Raw genomic sequence first — 18,911 nt, forward strand, 5'->3', positions numbered from 1 at the left:
GTAGACCAGGACATACTCGTCTAAAAACTATAGCATAAACTCATCTAGAACCAAAATTGACGGACCCTTTTCCTCTATTAAGTACCCTTCGCAAGTCCCATTACGCGCAGTATTCCAGTCGATATATACAGAGTTTATCTTTGCGTACACCGACACCACGGCGCGTCATTGGATTGAGTTGAACGGAGAAACTGGCGCGGGATTGGTCTCTTGATAATCAGAGCGCATCTTTACACGCGGAAAAAATCAATCTTCCTTCACATACTAATCGCCAAAAGCATTGAACGAACTTCGCTGATGTGATTCGCTTCCTGTGGGCCTCTAAAGCGATGAACTCTAGCTTACACCTGCTCGCTCTTCAAGAAGAAATTTGTTTGAACAAATTTGTCAGAGGATGTTGCGTGTACTCGAGTTTGTGCCTATGTGTAAATACCCATCTCTGGTCATCCCCGTGAATGCTAAAGCTAACACACAAATGCAGTTTGTTAAGCCTGACTGTATCGATCTTTTCCTCTCACTATGGCGACAAAAGCCAAAGCGAACCAGCAGCATACGGAAGATGAGCACAATATTATTGTATATGCCTGAACGTTAACCGACAAATTTGATGAATTTACAAGTATCTTTCCATAGACGACCTCTCTCTCTCTCTCTCCTTTTCTGTCTGCTACCGTCGTTGGCGGGCAGTTTTGAAATACGAAGAAGGCGAAAGAAGAGGAGACAAATAAAGACAGAACGAATCAGTGCAGGGATCCTCACCATGAGTGACTCTAGCCTATGTGCTCGCGGCTGCATGTGTGTCTTGATGTAAATGCAAGTGAGACGACAATAATAACTGGAGTCCTGCTGCGAGGGTTCCGTTAGGGCTGTGACGGGCCTGCCGAAGATGCAGACAAGTGCCGCGCTATCCGTTAATAGAAACGATCTTGTTAGCGAAAAGAAAGAAAGAAAGACTAGGAAGCCCCTTTCAATAAAGTGGGCAAATTGAAAAGAAGAGAGTGATTGCAACTGCTTGCTCATTGACTTCGGGCCTATGTTTTTTGTTTGCTACAGGGTCGCCTGTAACGTATACGATGATAGATTACAAATTTATTTTAAATGCTTTACCAAATGCTCATATTCAAGAAGAAAAAGATACTTGGAAGAGGTGAACTGAAATGTTTGTTAAAAAAATGATTTTTGGATCATGAGTTATATGTGTCGGTGCTGGTAAGGGTTCGGGAAATTAATTTATTTCTACCCTATAGGTAAGTTGTGTGCGTCTAATATTAAATTAACTGAAGTTGCGTAATTAACGTATATATATTCTAATATTTACCCACACTTTAAAGATTTTTGCCATTTGAAGATTTGAAACCCCTTGCTAAGCTTCCACTTAAGGTAGATACATTTCCATGTGCATCTTTACCTTATATTTACTTATAAGAATTTACCTTATATATAGAGTCATCGCGTTGCTGTGCAACTGGTTTAGGGGTAGTAAATAAAAAATTTATGTTCGCTTTTACTTCTGTTATCTCTATCGTATGCTTCTGTGGCCCTCAGGTCTCTTTCAAAGAAAGTTATTGGGGTGCACGCGCTGAAGCAATGGCCAACTAAAGAATGTGTGAAATAAGTTTAAGATTCAAAGCTGTATGTAAGGCTTTAGCTCATACGTTGGAGAAGATACTGCACAGTTTTTATCTGATTACCCTATATGTAATTTTTTTTTACCTGAAAATACATGACACCCCTTAACAATAATTAGTATCACTCGGCAATGCGTTGCAGAAACGCCGAACGCATATACATTCTTAGAAGAATAAAAGATAGATAATCTTTTGTGTTTGAGTGTTGAGATAATCAGTTTTCTGTGAATGGAACACTCAGATGTTTTTTACACAAATCCATATTTTTGTAAGCAGCTACTACGAACGCAATGCTCAATGTTGATATTACGCACGTAAAATTGGGAAGAATCCTTCTAGCGCTATGCTCTGTGCTAGCTAAGCAGCAGTTGACTGAAAAACAGGTATTGGACATTTTGAAACCAATTCGGCGTTCAATCGTTATCTATATATAGACATTTTTCGTTTGTTCGTTTCGACATAATGACGTTTTTCATTCCCATCGTCCATTTGCGCGTCAACATTCCCACCGGGAGCGACCCGAAATTTGGGGACTCGTTGCGCTAGCTGGATGCACCGCAGGGCTTATTTTTTACATTACATATGTATATATATAATTATTTTTTTATAGGGTTTTGAAATTATATTTTATAAGGTTTTAAAATAATAACAATAGAAGTTAGCTAGAAGGTAATAGCGCAAGGCGTGTAATGGAATATTTTGCAGGGAATTTACAAGGAAAAAACTGGGTTTTAGTATGGACAGATTCACTAACAGCGAAAAAACTGGCATAAAAATTGAAAATAACAAACAATACATATAAAATATATTGAACACTTAATGAACGACATTTTGATCGTGACACTCGGCGTCCAGTTTACTTCATTGTTCTCTTGGTCCTTGACGCCGGTAAAATATCGTAGCCCAGTATTCCTATATTTATATATATCTCCTGACCGCTTACAATTGTATAACTTAAACTCGGACGTGAGTTAGTTGACTTCCCGAATAAGTTTCCATGCACTGACAAAATATAAAAAAATGGTTTAATCATCATTTTCGAATTGCAAAGTTGGTAGCCAGGACAGTGACCTATAGAGAGGTGCGTAGATGTTATTTGTTCCATGTTGCGCAGTCGTGTCTTCATCATTATATCAACATAACGTATAGGCACCGACATGAGATGATGCCTCTTAGGTCTAAAATCGATCCCAAATTAAATCGGTACTCTTTGCAGCAGTGTTTTCATACCAATCACTAACTACTTCCGCAGTTGCCATATCATCCTGTCACATATCGATGCGTCGCTTACTTTTCAACGAAGACATCGCTCGTGTTCGCCACCCAACATAAAAGTGCGTCATTCTGCACTAAACCATCATTAAATTGTCGTTCGACTATTTTTATATATGTTACACTCGTTCTCTTCCATCACTTTTCGAATTTAATCGTGTTATACAGTCTACAAGGTAAACCTCTTTTGACGTTTTTCATTCCCATCGTCCATTTGCGCGTCAACATTCCCACCGGGAGGGACCCGAAATTTGAGGACTCGTTGCGCTAGCTGGCTGCGCCGCAGGGCTCCCGTACCGAAACATCCGAGACATGCCGAGATTCAAGCGAGCCGTGCGAATACAAGTGAGATGAATCTCGCATATTGGTAGCAATTGAGGTTAGACTCCTTCTGAGCACCACACAAGCAGCAGAGATCGAATCACAAAGAGCTGGTGTCGATTTAGCACTAGGGAGATTTGAAGGCGATGTCTTCATACTCCCTTTTGTGCTATTACCATTCATTAACTAATAAACGCTGTTCCTTATATCGGGCCGATTCTGCATCATTTCAACTACAAGGCCAAATCAGATTCGGACGTGAAACTTACTAAAAAAACTTTACAAAATTTAAAAATTTGTAACTTTGAACCTTTGTTCAATTCGAACGTTGATTTGTCTGAACCTTTGCGAAGAGGTGCCGAATAGCAATTTACCTATGTATGTGATATATTAACCATAACTTCCCCCCCACACTAACCGCATAACTAAATGACATTGCTGTTTTTAATAGTAAACGAGGCTCAGTTTGACTGACACCGTCTCGTACAGATCAGAACCATTTTTACGTTCCTTTCTGAAAAAGGAAGCGATATGCATGAAAGTGTGCCTCTAGCGGACCGAAATCAATAAGAAGTTTCCTTCATGACGATACCCAAACTCATGTCGCTGCGCCGGCTGCTGCCTGCTATAGCAACCGCTCATATCTAGTGGTTTGTTAACCTCGGTACCATTGAGCTACGGGTTTCCCTCAGGGGCTTATATGTACATATATATATATATATATATCTCACACTGCGAATGGAACTAGTACGAGGCCTAGTTGGCCTGGCTAGGCGCTCTGTTGTGCACGCTGTCCTCGGATGATTCGAGGTACTTTTGAAATGTTGTCGAACGAAACGAAATTGAATAAGAATAGAACTAGCCAGATTTGCTGGTCTGTTGATGATGACATACGAGGCTAAGCTAGTCCTAGCTGTTAAGAGGCGCATGCGTCCATCGATACAGCCGCTTCATAGCAGGCCGCAAAGTTGAGGGATTCCCCTACCATACCTGTGAATTATCGCAGTGTCTAATAGCATTTGCAAAAGGGACAAAAAAAGTCCCTGTTAACGGTATCACAACCGCGGCCGAAAAGGTGAGTGACGTTCTGAAATAATCGCTGCCCTGCTGAGACCTGCTCGCCTTCGTTAAAGCCATATCGATACTGACTTAGAAGAGTCGTAGACAATGAACGCCTTAAAAAGTCACGTAAACTAACATCCTCTTGGGTTGGTACTGAAGAGCATACAATAACCATCAATAACTTCCCGAACTTGTATTTCGTTACTACGAAGCGAAGACCGATTTAAACGTATCTCTAGCCGTTGTCCAAATAAAAAAAAAAAAAAAAAACGCTTGACTCTTTGTTATTATAAACATTGATGATTCGCATTTATTGTTACTTTCGATTTTTTCAGTTACTGGTGTTCGATTATAGGGTTTTTAGCTAGCTGTCCAAAGCTCAGTCTATCTATTTCTATAGTTTATGACAACTTTTTTTATCATCATTATCATCTACGGCATTCCGCATTATTCTGTTCCAGTGGGCACCTCGAATTGCCATTTCGTGTATAGGGTTCACAGGGTTTAACGAGTCTTTGTTTGATTATAATTGGTAATCACTGTAATTACGATGTCGTTTATGGTAGCATTAGTGAGCTATTTTTTTGGTGTTAGTAGTATGCCGTTGATTATATTTGTTGTTGTCGCTGCTGCTGTTTGTGTTGTTGGCATTGTCATTGTTGGCGCGTACGGACGTAATCATCTAATTCATAAAAATTGCTTTATAAAGTTAAAATAAAGGAATTATTTACCAAGTGCCTGCTCCTTCCTTAGAATCAACTAGGGAACAAGTGTTTTGTCGAATACTTAGCACTTTTTGCTACTAGTTCAGATCTGTCAGCTGACGGTACTTTTGCGTTTCGACGACAGCGGTCGAACAACTTGCTCCTTCGTTCACTTTTTTTACTCATTACTATTTTTGTTAAATCACTAAGCTATGTATGCATCGGTCATGTAGGCCAGCTATTTGGCTAGCTGGTAATGGCCGTTTTTTTTCTCGGTCTATCGGTAGCCAGCATATTTCTACAAGTTGAATAACATCGGGATGTGCTAAGTGTTGCTTTTCGATTTAGGCAATTGTCAATAAACGGCCACATCACTAACTGTGTCCTTCTAAATTCTAGGCTACTTTTATGCGGCGCACTGGTATCTATATCGTGTAATATTTACATTATTTACAGCACGGACACGCACCCATCAGTTGGCGTGTGAATAGCTATGTACAGGAGATCGGACCACACCCTCACGTGCCACATGGCGTCTGTGTTCCCTTATTTTTTTTAAATTTTATCCTTTCTAACATTTTTAAGTTATATCCTTTCCCGCAAAACTTCGAAATTTTGCGATAAGCTTTAGGGCGTTTTTTAGGAGAAGTAAGTTGTTTATCTTTGCGACAGAATCTCCTGACCCGTTTGTCCTTTAAACTCTATTTTGTTGTCGTTGTTGCTCTGAAGATAGTCACTACTGAGCCTACACTCGATGCGTTAATATGTGTATATTTTAATGACATAGTTCGCTATTGTTGTCGATACTGCTGCTGGAGTTCTGACAGTGGGACAGAAACAGGATCGAGTAATGGTCGCGTCGTCCTTTCGATCGATTTGCTCATCCCCGCCAGGAAAACACCTAGGATAGCGGCATATCCAGCTTATCTATTTATTCCGATACGTGCAGCTAGATTATATTCATTTGTCAGCGTGTGTACTTACGTTAGGTCTTCGACGATATACATTCCTACTAAATAGTGGATATAGAAACGACGTGGTAGTTCAATATCCACTCTCTTGAGTTTGTCCGGTATTCGTCGATAATGGCTATTTTTTTTTTACAGAAGCTCATACACTCAACGTCGCGCTTGTGCACTAACTCAGTCCTCCTCCTCCTCCTCCTCCTCCTCCTCTTCTTCTACTCATCATTGAGCCTCAATGCACTCCTCATAGATAATAAAGGCTAAAATTATATTAATGTTACGGCAAAAGTGCCACTGAGCTTCGAATGAAAACGATACTGACATACGGTCGTGAGGATCCCCACAACAAAACAACCTTTAATCGTAATTAAACTAATATTGGCCAGGACAGGATTACTAATCTATGTCCTACCGGGTGATCGACATGATGTTGTCCATTGGTAGTGTCAATCGTGGTACGTTGTTTGTTCTGTTCTCAGCCTTTTGGCTAAGATTAAGCTGTAGTACTTTTTTTTGTGCTGTAGATCTTATCTTATCGCTAGAGATTTACGCAGATTTGTCATGTGTTCAGCTGTAGCTTATCTTAACACAGGGCTAATGACAGAATTCTACCACCTGCTTTGAAGGTGTAAATAAGGATGATTTGGGGGTAAGTGTCCGTGGCCTGTGTCCTGCGCCTGCGGATGTGGGTAAGGATGTGTTTGCTGATGTTGCAACAGCTGCGAATGAAGTTGAGCTTGCGTTTGTGGATCGTGGGGATAGCACGACATCACTGGAAAGACAGAAAAATGAACCTATATTAGATTTGTTGGCTTTACGAGAAAGCTGAATGTAAGCTGAAAACAACAAAGCCCATATTAGGATCAATCCTGCTTTGTCCTATATCTTAGCGCTCGGTTATAAGCGCACTACCTATACAGGGTTTTTAAAAATGGCCCCGCTGGACCATGGTCTGCTCCATGGTCTTTCAAGCTGATACTTACAAGGATTTATAAAAAAAGATTTCGGGTTTGAATCTACCTATTTCAGCACTACTATCGATGACGCAGCAATTCGTGCATTAGAGATTTATGTTATTGATAAAAATACGCAAGGGAATAGAAGAGACACACACAAAGCGGTGATCAGTTGTAATGACTAAGCACAATTCGTAAAGCAGTGACCATCAAAAGGGAACCGAGACTAAGGAGGTCAGGAACAAACAGCAATAGCATTCAATGAATGACTGGGACTTGTTTGAGCACAGGACGCAGGGCAAATGCGAGGATGGAGTGTGCAAAGGCATAACTAAACGGGCAAGCAGAGGGTACTCCTGGTTGTCGTAGCACTCAATTGGGCTCGGTGCCTGCCTTACTGCCTGCAGATCACCCTAACCTAAATTCACCCGTTTGCTCTGTTTCTCGATGCTAGAAGAACCCGACCAATAAGTTAGGACATATTAGAATAGTATTCTGCTTGAGTCGAATAAGCGGCATTTGAGCACATCGGCATCACGTTGGGGACGAATGATGTTTTTGGGGCGTGGAAAGAGATGTGGGACCCACAAAGAGAAGATGGGGGTATGACAACGCTAACAGACCTGTGCAGCACCAGCAAGCAGACCACCGAAGCGGACAAAATAGCTTTCTTGTTTGGTTTCGGAAGAAGGACTGTATATGGTGTAGTGTGCTTTAGCATGGGATACGAGGCCTAGCGAAGATGCTAAAGTAATTGGCTTGCTTGAACAATACGGCTGCTGCCGAACGTTAGTCGGATACCGCACCCACCTCTTAGGATCCTTTCTGACGCCTCACCCCATTCGCCACTGGAGTCTACCAATGTCTAGCAAAGAAAAGATGGTAAGATAAAGAACACCATTAAGCAAGCAAAGCTATCGTCTCACACAGTCGAGCAAACGCGAGCGCCATACGACTCGTTGGGGCCTCGCAAAGAAGAACGTCTCTGAGAATAGAAGAGACGTTAGACGATGAAGATGAAGAAGGCTAAGAAATGCTACTTGAGTGGGAGAGTAGTGCTTGTGACACGTCCGGAAGTTGGCCCCTGCAGGAGTGACAGACGCCCAGATGCTTGGAGGTCATGGTGGTTGATGATGAAAATGATGATGGTTCAGGCGTTGATGGCTATGGATGCAGCTCGACCGGTCGAAGCCAATGTACGGTTCCTCACCAGTATTGGCGGTTTTTGAAGCAGCAGGACGTTCAAGGCAAGAAGAAGGAAGCCGAAAACCGACCTGCCGAGGTAACATCAGCTGGCGGTGTATATTTGGTCGAGGTATACGCAAATGGAAGTTAGTCGAGGCTGTGATGCGGATGAGGAGAAATGCGGAAACCGACGCCCTAATAGAGCCTAGTTTCCTCTTCAGTGGAGAAAAAATATTTTTCCTTTTTAGCTTATGTATGCTACTTTTTACAACAGCAACAGTAGAAGATCTTACCTCTTTTCTGTGTATCTATTTGTGTGTTTGTAGGTGCGCACGTCTGGGATATACACTTTTCGAAAGTTGCTGGTAGCCGTTGGTTCCCACTTCTTAACTTCGTCTTTCCATCATATCCACAACAGCCCTTCGTGCTGGTACTGGGTCGTCAATTCTTCCCAGCAGCTGGACCAGGGCAGGGTACCCAGCCCCTCTCGTCGCCAGCAATTCCGTCCGTCGTCGAGTGGCAATATCGCATCAAAAACTCAAGTGCCTCCTACTGCCGTATCCCCCCCATTCGTTGCATCGGTCGACCTTTTCCGCTGTTTGAGCTCGGCGATACATCGTGCGAAACACCACCATCATAGCTTATGGTGCTACTAGTGTGAGGGGACCACCGCAGGCCCGGTCAATACCGAGAAACAAACAGGGACTGAAGCAGGGAAGCACCGGACAATGGCGAGTTCGAAATCGATCCGTTGCTTCACCATTGTTCCATCACTGCTATGATCGGCATCATGCGATTCAGATCGATGACAATTTTCGTGTTGGCGCAGACGTTACTTCACTGTGTTACTTTATTCGCAAGAATCTTGTTATTACCCATTAGAATAGTATCACGCTGTAGAGAGTGAATGAGACGAAAATAAATAATTGTGCAACAAAACTATGTTTTCGGTTGCTTCTTCCCGTCGGCCCCGTCTACATCGATATCTTCATTCGGCCACTTGTTCACGTGCACCGCCATTACTACAATAGGCAGAATGCTGCGAGCTGCATCGTTATCAGCGTCACCGTCACCATCATTCCAGTTCATCGTAGAGAAGAAAGCAGCAGGGTCATCGATGCTAAGATGTTTGTTCAGCTCTTTGTCAGACTGTAGCTTTACCAAGCTTGATCTGTGCTTTTTTGCTGCCTTTTAAATAACTCGAAGACAATGTTGGCTATGAAGTGTTATTGTAAAGTGAGGCGAGCTATGCAGCCGCAGCTACCGATCGGGGCCACATAGACACAGCCTCCGCGATGGGACGGACGAACGGATGTTCGTGAAAACGGTGGCGCCGCCTTCCGCACGGATCGCAACTTTGCTCTACGAGAATCGGCTACTACTTCGAACGTGAACGGTAACAATCACGCGGTCATGAACCGCGAAGCCGAAAACCAACGCGAACGGTTACAAGATAGCCAGAAAACGAACGAAGTGGTCCAAAGATTAATTTGCTTGTCGAACAACACGGATGGACAAGCGAATATACGATGACGTGCGGTCAATAATCGTCTACTGGAAGGCCACCATTGTCATTGTGGTGCGGTACGCTCAAGTGTACCGCTCTGCTGTGATTGGGCGCGAGATGTAAAACGCGAGACGGGGTTGGTCCGAGGAAACTTATTTGGCAACATGACGCCGACGATGATGTTCTTTCTTCACCAAATCAGAGATTCAAAACGTTGCTGCTGATGATGATAGCGGAGATGATAATGATAGCAGTGTTGTTCTTCAACGAAGTCCATTTGCGGTAACACAAGGGCAGACGTCTACGATCTTTGGGAACACCGTCGCGTTCGGTCGTAAGAGGCCTCAAGCTGCAAGGCACACCGACCACCGCACACATCATAGTAATACCACACATCCTTGCACATGACTGCTTGCCTCTCTGCTTTGCTCTGCCTGAACCACTCAAACAGAGATGTACAATCTGCGCGTTGTGCTGCTCTAGCTTCTATCTGATGTTGTTGCTTCTGCGGACGCAGTGGTAGTAGTAGTAGTTAGTCGAATGTGGGTCCGACTTTCCCGTTTCCGAGCTGCGTCTTCGATTCCCTTGCCTCCCTATGATTTACTGTCTTATATCGGTATTTTGACAAGCGCGCTGACAGTAGGTGCCAAGGCAGTAGGACAAGCAGAAGCAATCATCGCGCACTTATACAGAGCTTTGCCGTCGCATTATGAAAGAAACGATAGACAAGAGATGGGGAAGAGTGACTTCAGCGGAAGCGGCCAGAGCTTTCGCCGAACATCAAGGAAAAGCGGCCGTTGACATCTAAGCGCCGACGAAAAGCGGCTTAAATGTCCGCTACTGAAACGGCACCATTGATACAAGCTAGCAGCTTTCCTTCGCCAGATCTACTTCTACCTTAGCAACAACGTCTAGGCCTCCATGACACACTTGGTTCGCTTCGTTTCATTCGCCCGATTCAATCCCGATCGCAATGGGACAAGCTTGGTAAACATTGCGGATCGATTCAAATCGTAAGTCGACACAAACTGAAGGAGACTGCCAAACGTAAATTTCAACCCACTGAACCGGTGGCCGGTATACGCATGAGAAGAAAATATAAACACTCAGCTATATTTCAGATGAAGATGCAACAGTAGTATATTTGTCCTCACAGATACGAAGTCATCGGTCATAGATCTTAGGCCCAAGCGTTGCAGACGAATATAGAGTACTTTCATTCACAACAACACCTGTTATGATAGAAAAGCCCAAATGAGAGCTGATTGTACTTTAATTTTTAGCCCTGATGCCATTACCATAATCCGTATTTTAATACTATATGTAGATGCTCGTCTGTGTGTGTGTCCAGCGTCGAACACAGTCATTTGTTGGATGACTTAATTTCGCGTCGTATAACTGTAATTATAACCATGACATTAGTTGCTAAGTTATTTGCGTTTTTCAAGCGACAGTTTGTCAGCGGTACTCACTTTGTTGATGAATGTTATCTGGCGAGGACGAATCATGCATCATATCAGGTGAACAGGGCTTTCCATCTTTGACAAGCACAGGGACAGCCACTTTCCGAGGCGAGTGGTGTGATTCGGACATGGCCTTTTCTTTAGCTTGCCGTTTGCACTTGTAGCGATGATTCTGGAACCAGATCTTCACTTGTGTCGGCGTCAAATGAATGAGGCTGGCAAGGTGCTCCCGTTCAGGGGCCGATAAGTACTTCTGTTGCTTGAAGCGCCGTTCCAGCTCGTACACCTGTGCCTGCGTAAACAGGATACGTCGCTTGCGTCGTTGCTGAGTAAGAGGGAACTGAAGAGGGGCTCCGGAAGATGGCCCCGACGAAGAACTCATAAGCCGCGAAACTGCAGTTCAACAAAAGAGCAGAACAGACCAGACACATAGTTCTCATTATAGTTCTCTATTGAACTGGAAATAGAGTCGACCAGATATGGTTGATTAGACCATAGTACTTGCTCGAATATTACCCAGTTGATGCCTCTCGCACCAAATATTAAGACTTAATGTCATGCTACTTTACCACCCGCTTGAACGGAAGCCGTCATAAATTATTTGCCTTAAATATTAGTATAGTTTCAGTTTGTGGACGCTGTTCAATTTATAGAAAAATAATCTACTTTCTGTTGTCATACTGGCTCTACAAAGTGGGCCTACACCGACGGCGTTGTGGTAAAGTGACAGGAGCCGTGTCAAATATACACCCGTCTTCGTCTTCGTCTATTATTCTTGCTGATTAGGAACGCGGAGGCAACGCCGCGGTCTAAGGACTTAGACCTTAATCTTTCTGTCTTGCTCTGCCGCGTTCTATTGTTTAGCCGGACCGCGGTCGCTGAAATTTGCTACGACCTGCCGCTATTGTCCAGCTGCTGTTACTGTCAACGCGATATGTAAAATGATGAAATGATGAGACCGTCACTTCAAGGATGCTTGATGAACATGAGCTGGCCATAAATAAGCGTAAGCTAGCTAGACGCCCCTCACGAAAAGGCTACGAACTCGTTCGGCGAACGACGGAACGAAATCGATGAGAATGTCCGAGAAAAACACACAAGCAAGATGATTGCGATAGCCTTTCAGAAAATGGTACACCCGCATCGATTGCCCTAGGCGGATCCAAACCTCCCCTAGTCGATGAATTGCTAAGCCCTTATTACGATAGGTCCTTTTAGTGTTCGAGTTTATTGACTGGTTATTCTAATCTGCAGACGGACTGGGAAATGTTTTGACGATTGGTCAGGCTGGGGGGCGCAATGTATGCTTCTCATTGGTATAACCAATTGAACCGTAAACAAATAGAGTTTTCGACGATTCTCAGCGACGCGGTATTCATGCTATGGACAAATTGCTTGGCCATGTTTCCCTTGTTTTATTTAATTCTTGCCGAGTATAGTATAGCACATGTGAGAGAAATTCAGTAACGAAGTATTTGAATTGACGTTTATTTGAAGTATTGATATTGACGTTTAGGAATTAGCGTAGTAGATCTGAAGCTACGTTCGGACCTTATGCTCTGGGAAAAGTTTTTCGTGGAACGATTGTATGTTATCGATATTTGTTGATCGTGTTTATAAGATAGATCTAAGCAGGCAGGGGTAAATGACCTGGATGTATGAAAAAATGAATGGAAAAAAAAGTTTCGCGTTCTCTACTATATCGATATGTACATTTATCTAGGAAACCATCAAAAAAGATTATATTAGTTCGTTAGACTCTCATCCGTTCACTTTGGCTGACTGCGACAAATAGCGGATGAAAAGGAGACCGGTCAACAGCCGGTACTACGCAGTAGCTTTTTCCTTTGTTTAGAAGATACAATTACAATCAATTGATTCTATAACGAAAGGAGGATCAATCATCAAGGTGATAACAATCATCCTGCAAGCGTTTCGATGGCAGTGTAGTCTCCCGTGGCAGAATACAACAAACTTATGTGGGAGAAAATGACACTCTATATGGAGACATTATATTTTCTAGAGAAAATTAGGCGTACGCCTACTGATGGCGCCCTTTCGACACTGCTAGGATGACAATATAGGAAACGGATAGTGATTTTTTGAGTGATCTTTACTGACATACAGTTATTTCGAAGTCTATTAAAATACACATTGTACCTGGCATAACATCTAACGTACAGCGTGAGCATAGCCATTTTTATCAGATCTGCCAAAGCTAAAAATGAGGAATGTATATTAGCAACCAAAATCGACAGGCTCTATAAGCGTCCTAGAGACATTTCGCTCCTTAAACTACCCATTTGTCAGGATCTCTGTGAGACGACACTTCGTGGGTATGAGTACGCGCGTTGTCCTTATTTCTGTGCGAGTCCACCATACGTTGCATGCATTGCTCATCAATGTGCAAATACAGCTGATCTTATCAACGTGATCTTCTATAGTTGATGTCATAAAGACATCATCGTTCGTCGTGGTATAACTACGAAAGCGTACAGTTAAGTAAGCAAGCGATCGGCAATCAAACGCTAAGAAAGCAAACGACAGCTAGACGTCACTTTGACGGACAGATTCAAATATGTACGCGTCTTACGGGTTTATAAATATATGTATGTGTGTGTGTGTGTGTGTGTGTGAGTGTACGCATGTTTGTACGCGTGTGTGTCTGTACATATAGACTAGACATATAGGGGTGCGAAGAAGGTTTGCGAAGACATCCAACAAAAACGAATCTAGGAATATCCAAACCCCACCGTACAGATCACAGCAGAATTTGTGCTGGTGGAACGAGCAATACTCGGCCAGCGCCCGCGGATCAAATCTCGTATTTGACGATGTCTCCACGATGATTGCCGTTGCATCCCGTGAGAAAAGTTCGTGAGAGAGATATTTGGTCACTGGTTCGGGAAGTGTGCTAGAAGGGGGCGAGCGCAAGAAGTAAACAGAAGCCAAGATACCGAACGAAATAGAGGCCGACGACGACGACGAAACGACAGAGCGGAATTCAAGAATGGAAAAGTAAAGCGAGAGAGGTTAGCTTACGACGGCCGAAGAGACTCTGGCCGAACGAACTTCGGCGCTTCTCTTGTGGGCACAGGTGCGCGGATAGATGTTAGAAATGAAAGGTCGTCGGGTTTACGATGAAGGAGAGAGCAGGAGTCGAACTGCATCGTATTATAACAAACAGTACGAACAGATAAAACGAAGCGCGCTGTTGCGGAAATGGCTATGAAAAATTTCATCTTGAGGGCGTTGTTATCATTTGCCAAACCCAAGCCAACTGGCTGCTCTTCCGCTAGAGAACGAAGGCAGGCGGACGGCCGGTTCGTCATTTTAGGTGTTCACAGCCATGCTCATAACGACGTCGCCCGCATATGATACTTCACTATCAAGTACTTCGGCAATAAAGTTGAACCCAACAACTCTCGATAGCTTCATAACCGGTCGGTCATGTGTCATCATATGTAGGTACACTGTCACGCAAATATCTACATAGATACATCTGTGTTACCCGAGATGGCCTATTCACAGCACCAGCAACATATCGTCGAATTCAATAGGTGTGGCTGACCGACATTCTACAATGCAATCAATTTGTGTATAATTCGATTCATTTCAGTGAAGGCGTTTGGTGTAAACGATCCGAAGGGAAGGCGAGTGGGTTTAACCTGTGTCATCCTACACAGGCCCAATAAGTGTCCTAGTTAGAGAAAAGCGGATTCAACCGCGATCCTCTTTTCTCTTCTAGGATATATGATACATAGCTGTAGATGGAACGAACCGAGACACATAAGACAGGAAGGCTCTTTAGGACCAAATGCCAACACAGCGTACTGTACCCGTGCCACCTTTCGGTCTCGTCCGTTGGTCTTTCTAAGTCACAATATTGCTCAAAACGAGATGGATGTAATATGGCTACAGGCGCATAATAGTGTGATTATTGTTACGTTTATAGTACCGTGCCAACCGTCTTTCAATCGTGCCATTGAGAATGAAACGACAAAGTGAGGGAAGGGAGTTCGCATCTCAGATATTGCATCACCTATACCCCATCTGATCTTGCTGTAGTGACTTGTGACCGTCGCTACTTGTGGCATGGGAAATCGGAGACCAAGTGCTTATACTGACTTAGATGAAGCCAATCCGTATTGAATGAACTAGGTTGCCATGAGGGTTGTGGCAGAGGTGATGGCGGATATGAAGGTGGAAGTATGCTGGAAATACGATCCAGTGCGATCTCGGACACGCGAGGCAGAACGCGTTTCGAGTCAAAGGTGGACCGAGCCACAATTGCTATTGTGTACAGCAGACGAACCAAGATGAGGAGAAGAGTCGTGGGCGAGAGAGGCTGCGGAGAGAATGGTATCATCCACTATTAGGAGAGCCAGCGCTGACTGCAATAGGACCAATCTGAGATGCGGGACCGTGCAGAGACCTCTCGGCCAATGGTGGCTGTGGCTCAGTGCAGGAGGGATCCGAGAGGAAACGGGGAAAAACAAGGCTGAATAGTTGCGACCGTAGTAGCTCTCCTCCATCGAACGCTGCCTATATGAATGACTGCTGTCAACTGCAGAAGATGCAGGCGTTGCTTCCTCATCGCACTACGGGTGCACAGCGAGGTGGCCCCGAACAGAAACGGGACTTGGTCATGACGAGGATAAGGACACAACCGACCATCAATCGATCGAGCAAAAAGAATAACTATTTCTGGTGGTAGGGATGCGTTCGACGGACAGAGCCGCTATCGCATGGCCTGAAGGAAGGATGGATGAATGGGAAACGACGACCTTTCCACAGGACAGTACTAATGCCGTTAACACTCTACAGACAGCGACGAGTTGAGGTAAGTTCTATCTATATAGGGGCAGATGAAGCGAGTGAATTTGACGATTTCAGAATCGCCGCTAAGGTCGCTTTACATCGAGGGCTTCTTGTAAAGGTGTCGATTACATTGGATGCCACATAATAGCACACTTCTAATACGAAAAAAGTGTAAGTTTATTATCATCGAATATAATTAATGCTATTGAATACTCACTGGCGAAGCGAGGGTCGGGCGGAGGAGTTGAAGTGTACCAGGACGGATGTTGGTTAGCTGGCTGGTATAGTGCCTCAGGATTGTATCCTCCTGAAGTCCCCTGCATACTGTTCACGTTGAACGGCGGAGGTGGCTGACAATAATTGGCAGTCAAAGGAGCGGGCGCGGGAGAAGAATTCATCTCGAACGCTGTATCACCGGGTGCTTCCGAGATGAGGCCAGGCACAAGGAATGGGTTTGACTGCTGGCTTGTCGCAGTTTGGGGTTCTAGCTTCATGGACGACATCGCGTTGTCTTGCACTGTTGAACGATAGAAGCATAAGAACGGAAAAAACGTATGACCCCTATAGACGGCGACATTTTTGGCGCCAGCCTACATCTATCTTTACTTGCACATACAGCATGCAAAATACGCGAAATGCCTCAAGGTTTAAATAAATCATTGTAGCTCATGAAGGTAGATTTAGAATGGACTGCTATCATCAATATCTTCAGTTTTTTTAGATTCTACTGTGTCCGTACAAAAAGTGGATACAACGGCTGTGCTAGCGTATTACCTATAATTACTATTTTTAGCTTGCTCTCTATTGAATGCACCGGAAACCTCTATGTAGTCAAGGTCCATGTAGATCCTCCCACATGCTTATAACTCATAATATAAAGCCTAATTTCTAAAAGATATGACAATTTCACAATGTGTACCATTAGCTATTAGGTAATGAATCTGTAGTCAACTAGCAAATTACTAATTGAAACAGAACAATGTTTCTCACACACTTCTATGTAAAGCGCTGTTATTCGTACGACCAGCTCTTAATTTCATAAGATTCCCATAGCTGAACGGAGAGAAAGAACGATGACTGGGTTCGCAAAGCTCAGTGGAACTACTATTGCAAGCAACACTAATGCAAGATATGAGAAAATAAATTTGTTTCTATTTTGTTAAAGTTAATGACTGTCTAATTTTTACACATAAAAGTTCAAATTAACTGGGCCCTAAGAGTAGCATTGGGCGTTCGCATAATCATAACGGCTGGTTGGAGGATATCGATAAGAAAAGGAGGTTGCTTTTCTACGGTTGTTCGTCGAACGCCGAAAATGCTATATAACGGTTAAATTCGAAGGCACAAAGAACCGTTTAACAATATGATCATAAGCGATCAGTGAAACAAGTGCGATCCGATCTAAAATCGTCATTAGTGTACCACTTATCGTAAGTGCGGTCGTGAGAGTAAACCCGTAAGGAAACGACTACCCTTCAAGAACAACAGCAAGGCAAACGATCTTTCTGAGTGTCGCGCATATAAGAAGTCTTTGATGGCGCACCCTCCTTCCCGCTCATCTTTCCTTGTCGTTATCAGCAAGGCGGCCAGAAGGTAATAGCGCACGTCGGCTGCCATATCGTTGCCCTTCGATTAGCAACCATCGCACCACTACTAAGTTCTCCAGTTCACCCTTATCGTGCTTGTACATGCAAACAGAATAAACGTTTTTACTAACCTGCTCGTTCGGTAAACTGAAACGGTTGTTGTAGCAGTGGTAGAACTTTTTGAGACCAGAACTGTGCGTTGGGAAAATGGCGGGGGGGGGGGGGTGGTGGTGGCGGGGAGGGGGGGGTAGTAGATAATGACACTCAGATGGTAGCCAGGGTGACGGCCCAGCAATGAGGTAGGCGCTCTAGGAACGCAATAAAGTACGGCTTGAATAGTACGGAGTATATGCTGATGACCGTTGAGACACTAGTTGGGCACAGCTGGGCGTAAATACACGGTATCAGCAAATTTCTTCATTTGTCCATCACCAGCGACGCCACAAGCAGAACGGTCGGGCGACGGGAATTACCGGTGCGACACCAACGGTAGACAATGTTAGCGACAACAACGATGACGACAATGAGGAAGGCTGCAGCCGGTGCTCGCTCGAGCTTGCTTGAGCACCGCTTAGATTGGCAACTGAGACCGCGGGCGCAAAGACGCGGCCCGTTGCGCCGGGCTTTGCGGCCTGTTAGCGTCCGTAAGCGGCAACAGAAAACCCAGTCCAGCCGTCACGCGAGCAGATGACGCGCTTCAGGCGCGGCGGCTGCAGCGGCGACACCAGCACAGCAGCTGAGTGCTTATAGCACCGGCAGTTGTTGTAGTTGCAATAGTACTAGTAGTAATAGTAGCGGCCCCGCAGGGCGGCAGCCAGGGGCACTTGGCTTTGGATGGCACTTGGCTTGAGCCGATGGTGGCACTCCTTCCCGATGGCTCCTCTTCTTCTGGAGGACGACTGAGTGCTCTTCGAGCCTCTTGGCCTCGGCAGGTCGGTTACCGTCAGTCGCTGCTGCAGCGGAGGCTGCCGTCTGTGGTGGGGCAGAAAGCTGTGTTAACCCGATAACCGGGCTTGGCTCTACCGGATGTATAGTCAGGCGTATAACTCTGTCACCGCTGATGCTGCTTGCCTTCGGGGGCTGGTTCGATCAGCAGCAGCAGCAGCAGCGGTAGCAGCAGGTGCTTGGCTTGTTTTCCTGCGGATGTACGTACAGCCAAAAGAACCGAGCAATGCAGCCGGCAATGGCGACAGCATGTAAGAGTCGCTTCTTTCGTTGTTCGTAGTGGCTTGTTCGTAGCGTAGTCTCGCTCTACGGCTGGCTAACAACGTAAGATTGCTAGCGCTCGTTTCTTGCTTGGTTCGACGTCGCTCAGCGACATACAAGCCAAGCGAACCACCTCGTGAACACGAGACATGCAAGTAGCAAAAGCGCACGAAGACTCTCGACTGAAGCCTCTTCAAGTGAAGGGCTCTCCACCGCACTACACCCTACAAAGGAG

At 44.6% G+C, this 18,911-nt stretch overlaps 1 protein-coding gene across 2 annotated transcripts; it reads right to left on the minus strand.

The window, feature by feature from the left end:
• Positions 1 to 4,579: 4,579 nt before the first annotated feature.
• On the minus strand, positions 4,580 to 18,831 carry LOC111244563 (homeobox protein Nkx-2.5-like). Of its 2 annotated transcripts, XM_022791793.2 has the most exons (4): positions 17,602 to 18,831; positions 16,102 to 16,401; positions 11,073 to 11,456; positions 4,580 to 6,724 (listed from the first exon to the last, which is right to left on the minus strand). In XM_022791793.2, exons 2-4 carry the CDS (start codon positions 16,385 to 16,387, stop codon positions 6,561 to 6,563), a joined length of 834 nt encoding a protein of 277 aa, XP_022647528.1. In that variant the 5' UTR covers positions 16,388 to 16,401; positions 17,602 to 18,831; the 3' UTR covers positions 4,580 to 6,560. The 2 variants fall into 2 exon arrangements, with proteins under 2 accessions (XP_022647528.1, XP_086836129.1); XM_086980003.1 differs by lacking the exon at positions 17,602 to 18,831 and having other exon boundaries at positions 16,102 to 16,577.
• Positions 18,832 to 18,911: the final 80 nt, after the last annotated feature.

Source organism: Varroa destructor, unplaced genomic scaffold (assembly GCF_002443255.2).
Source record: "Varroa destructor unplaced genomic scaffold, Vdes_3.0 BEIS01000002.1, whole genome shotgun sequence".
Lineage (NCBI taxonomy): Eukaryota > Metazoa > Arthropoda > Arachnida > Mesostigmata > Varroidae > Varroa > Varroa destructor.

Bases quoted from the DNA above. Each gene is read 5' to 3' on its own strand.
- LOC111244563 (XM_022791793.2), bottom strand. From the start codon at position 16,387: ATGTCGTCCATGAAGCTAGAACCCCAAACTGCGACAAGCCAGCAGTCA. The intron at 11,457-16,101 runs GTGAGTATTCAA...GTTGAACTGCAG, and splicing joins GCCCGACCCTCGCTTCGCCA to TTTCGCGGCTTATGAGTTCT. The intron at 6,725-11,072 runs GTGAGTACCGCT...CTGTCTTTCCAG, and splicing joins AGATAACATTCATCAACAAA to TGATGTCGTGCTATCCCCAC.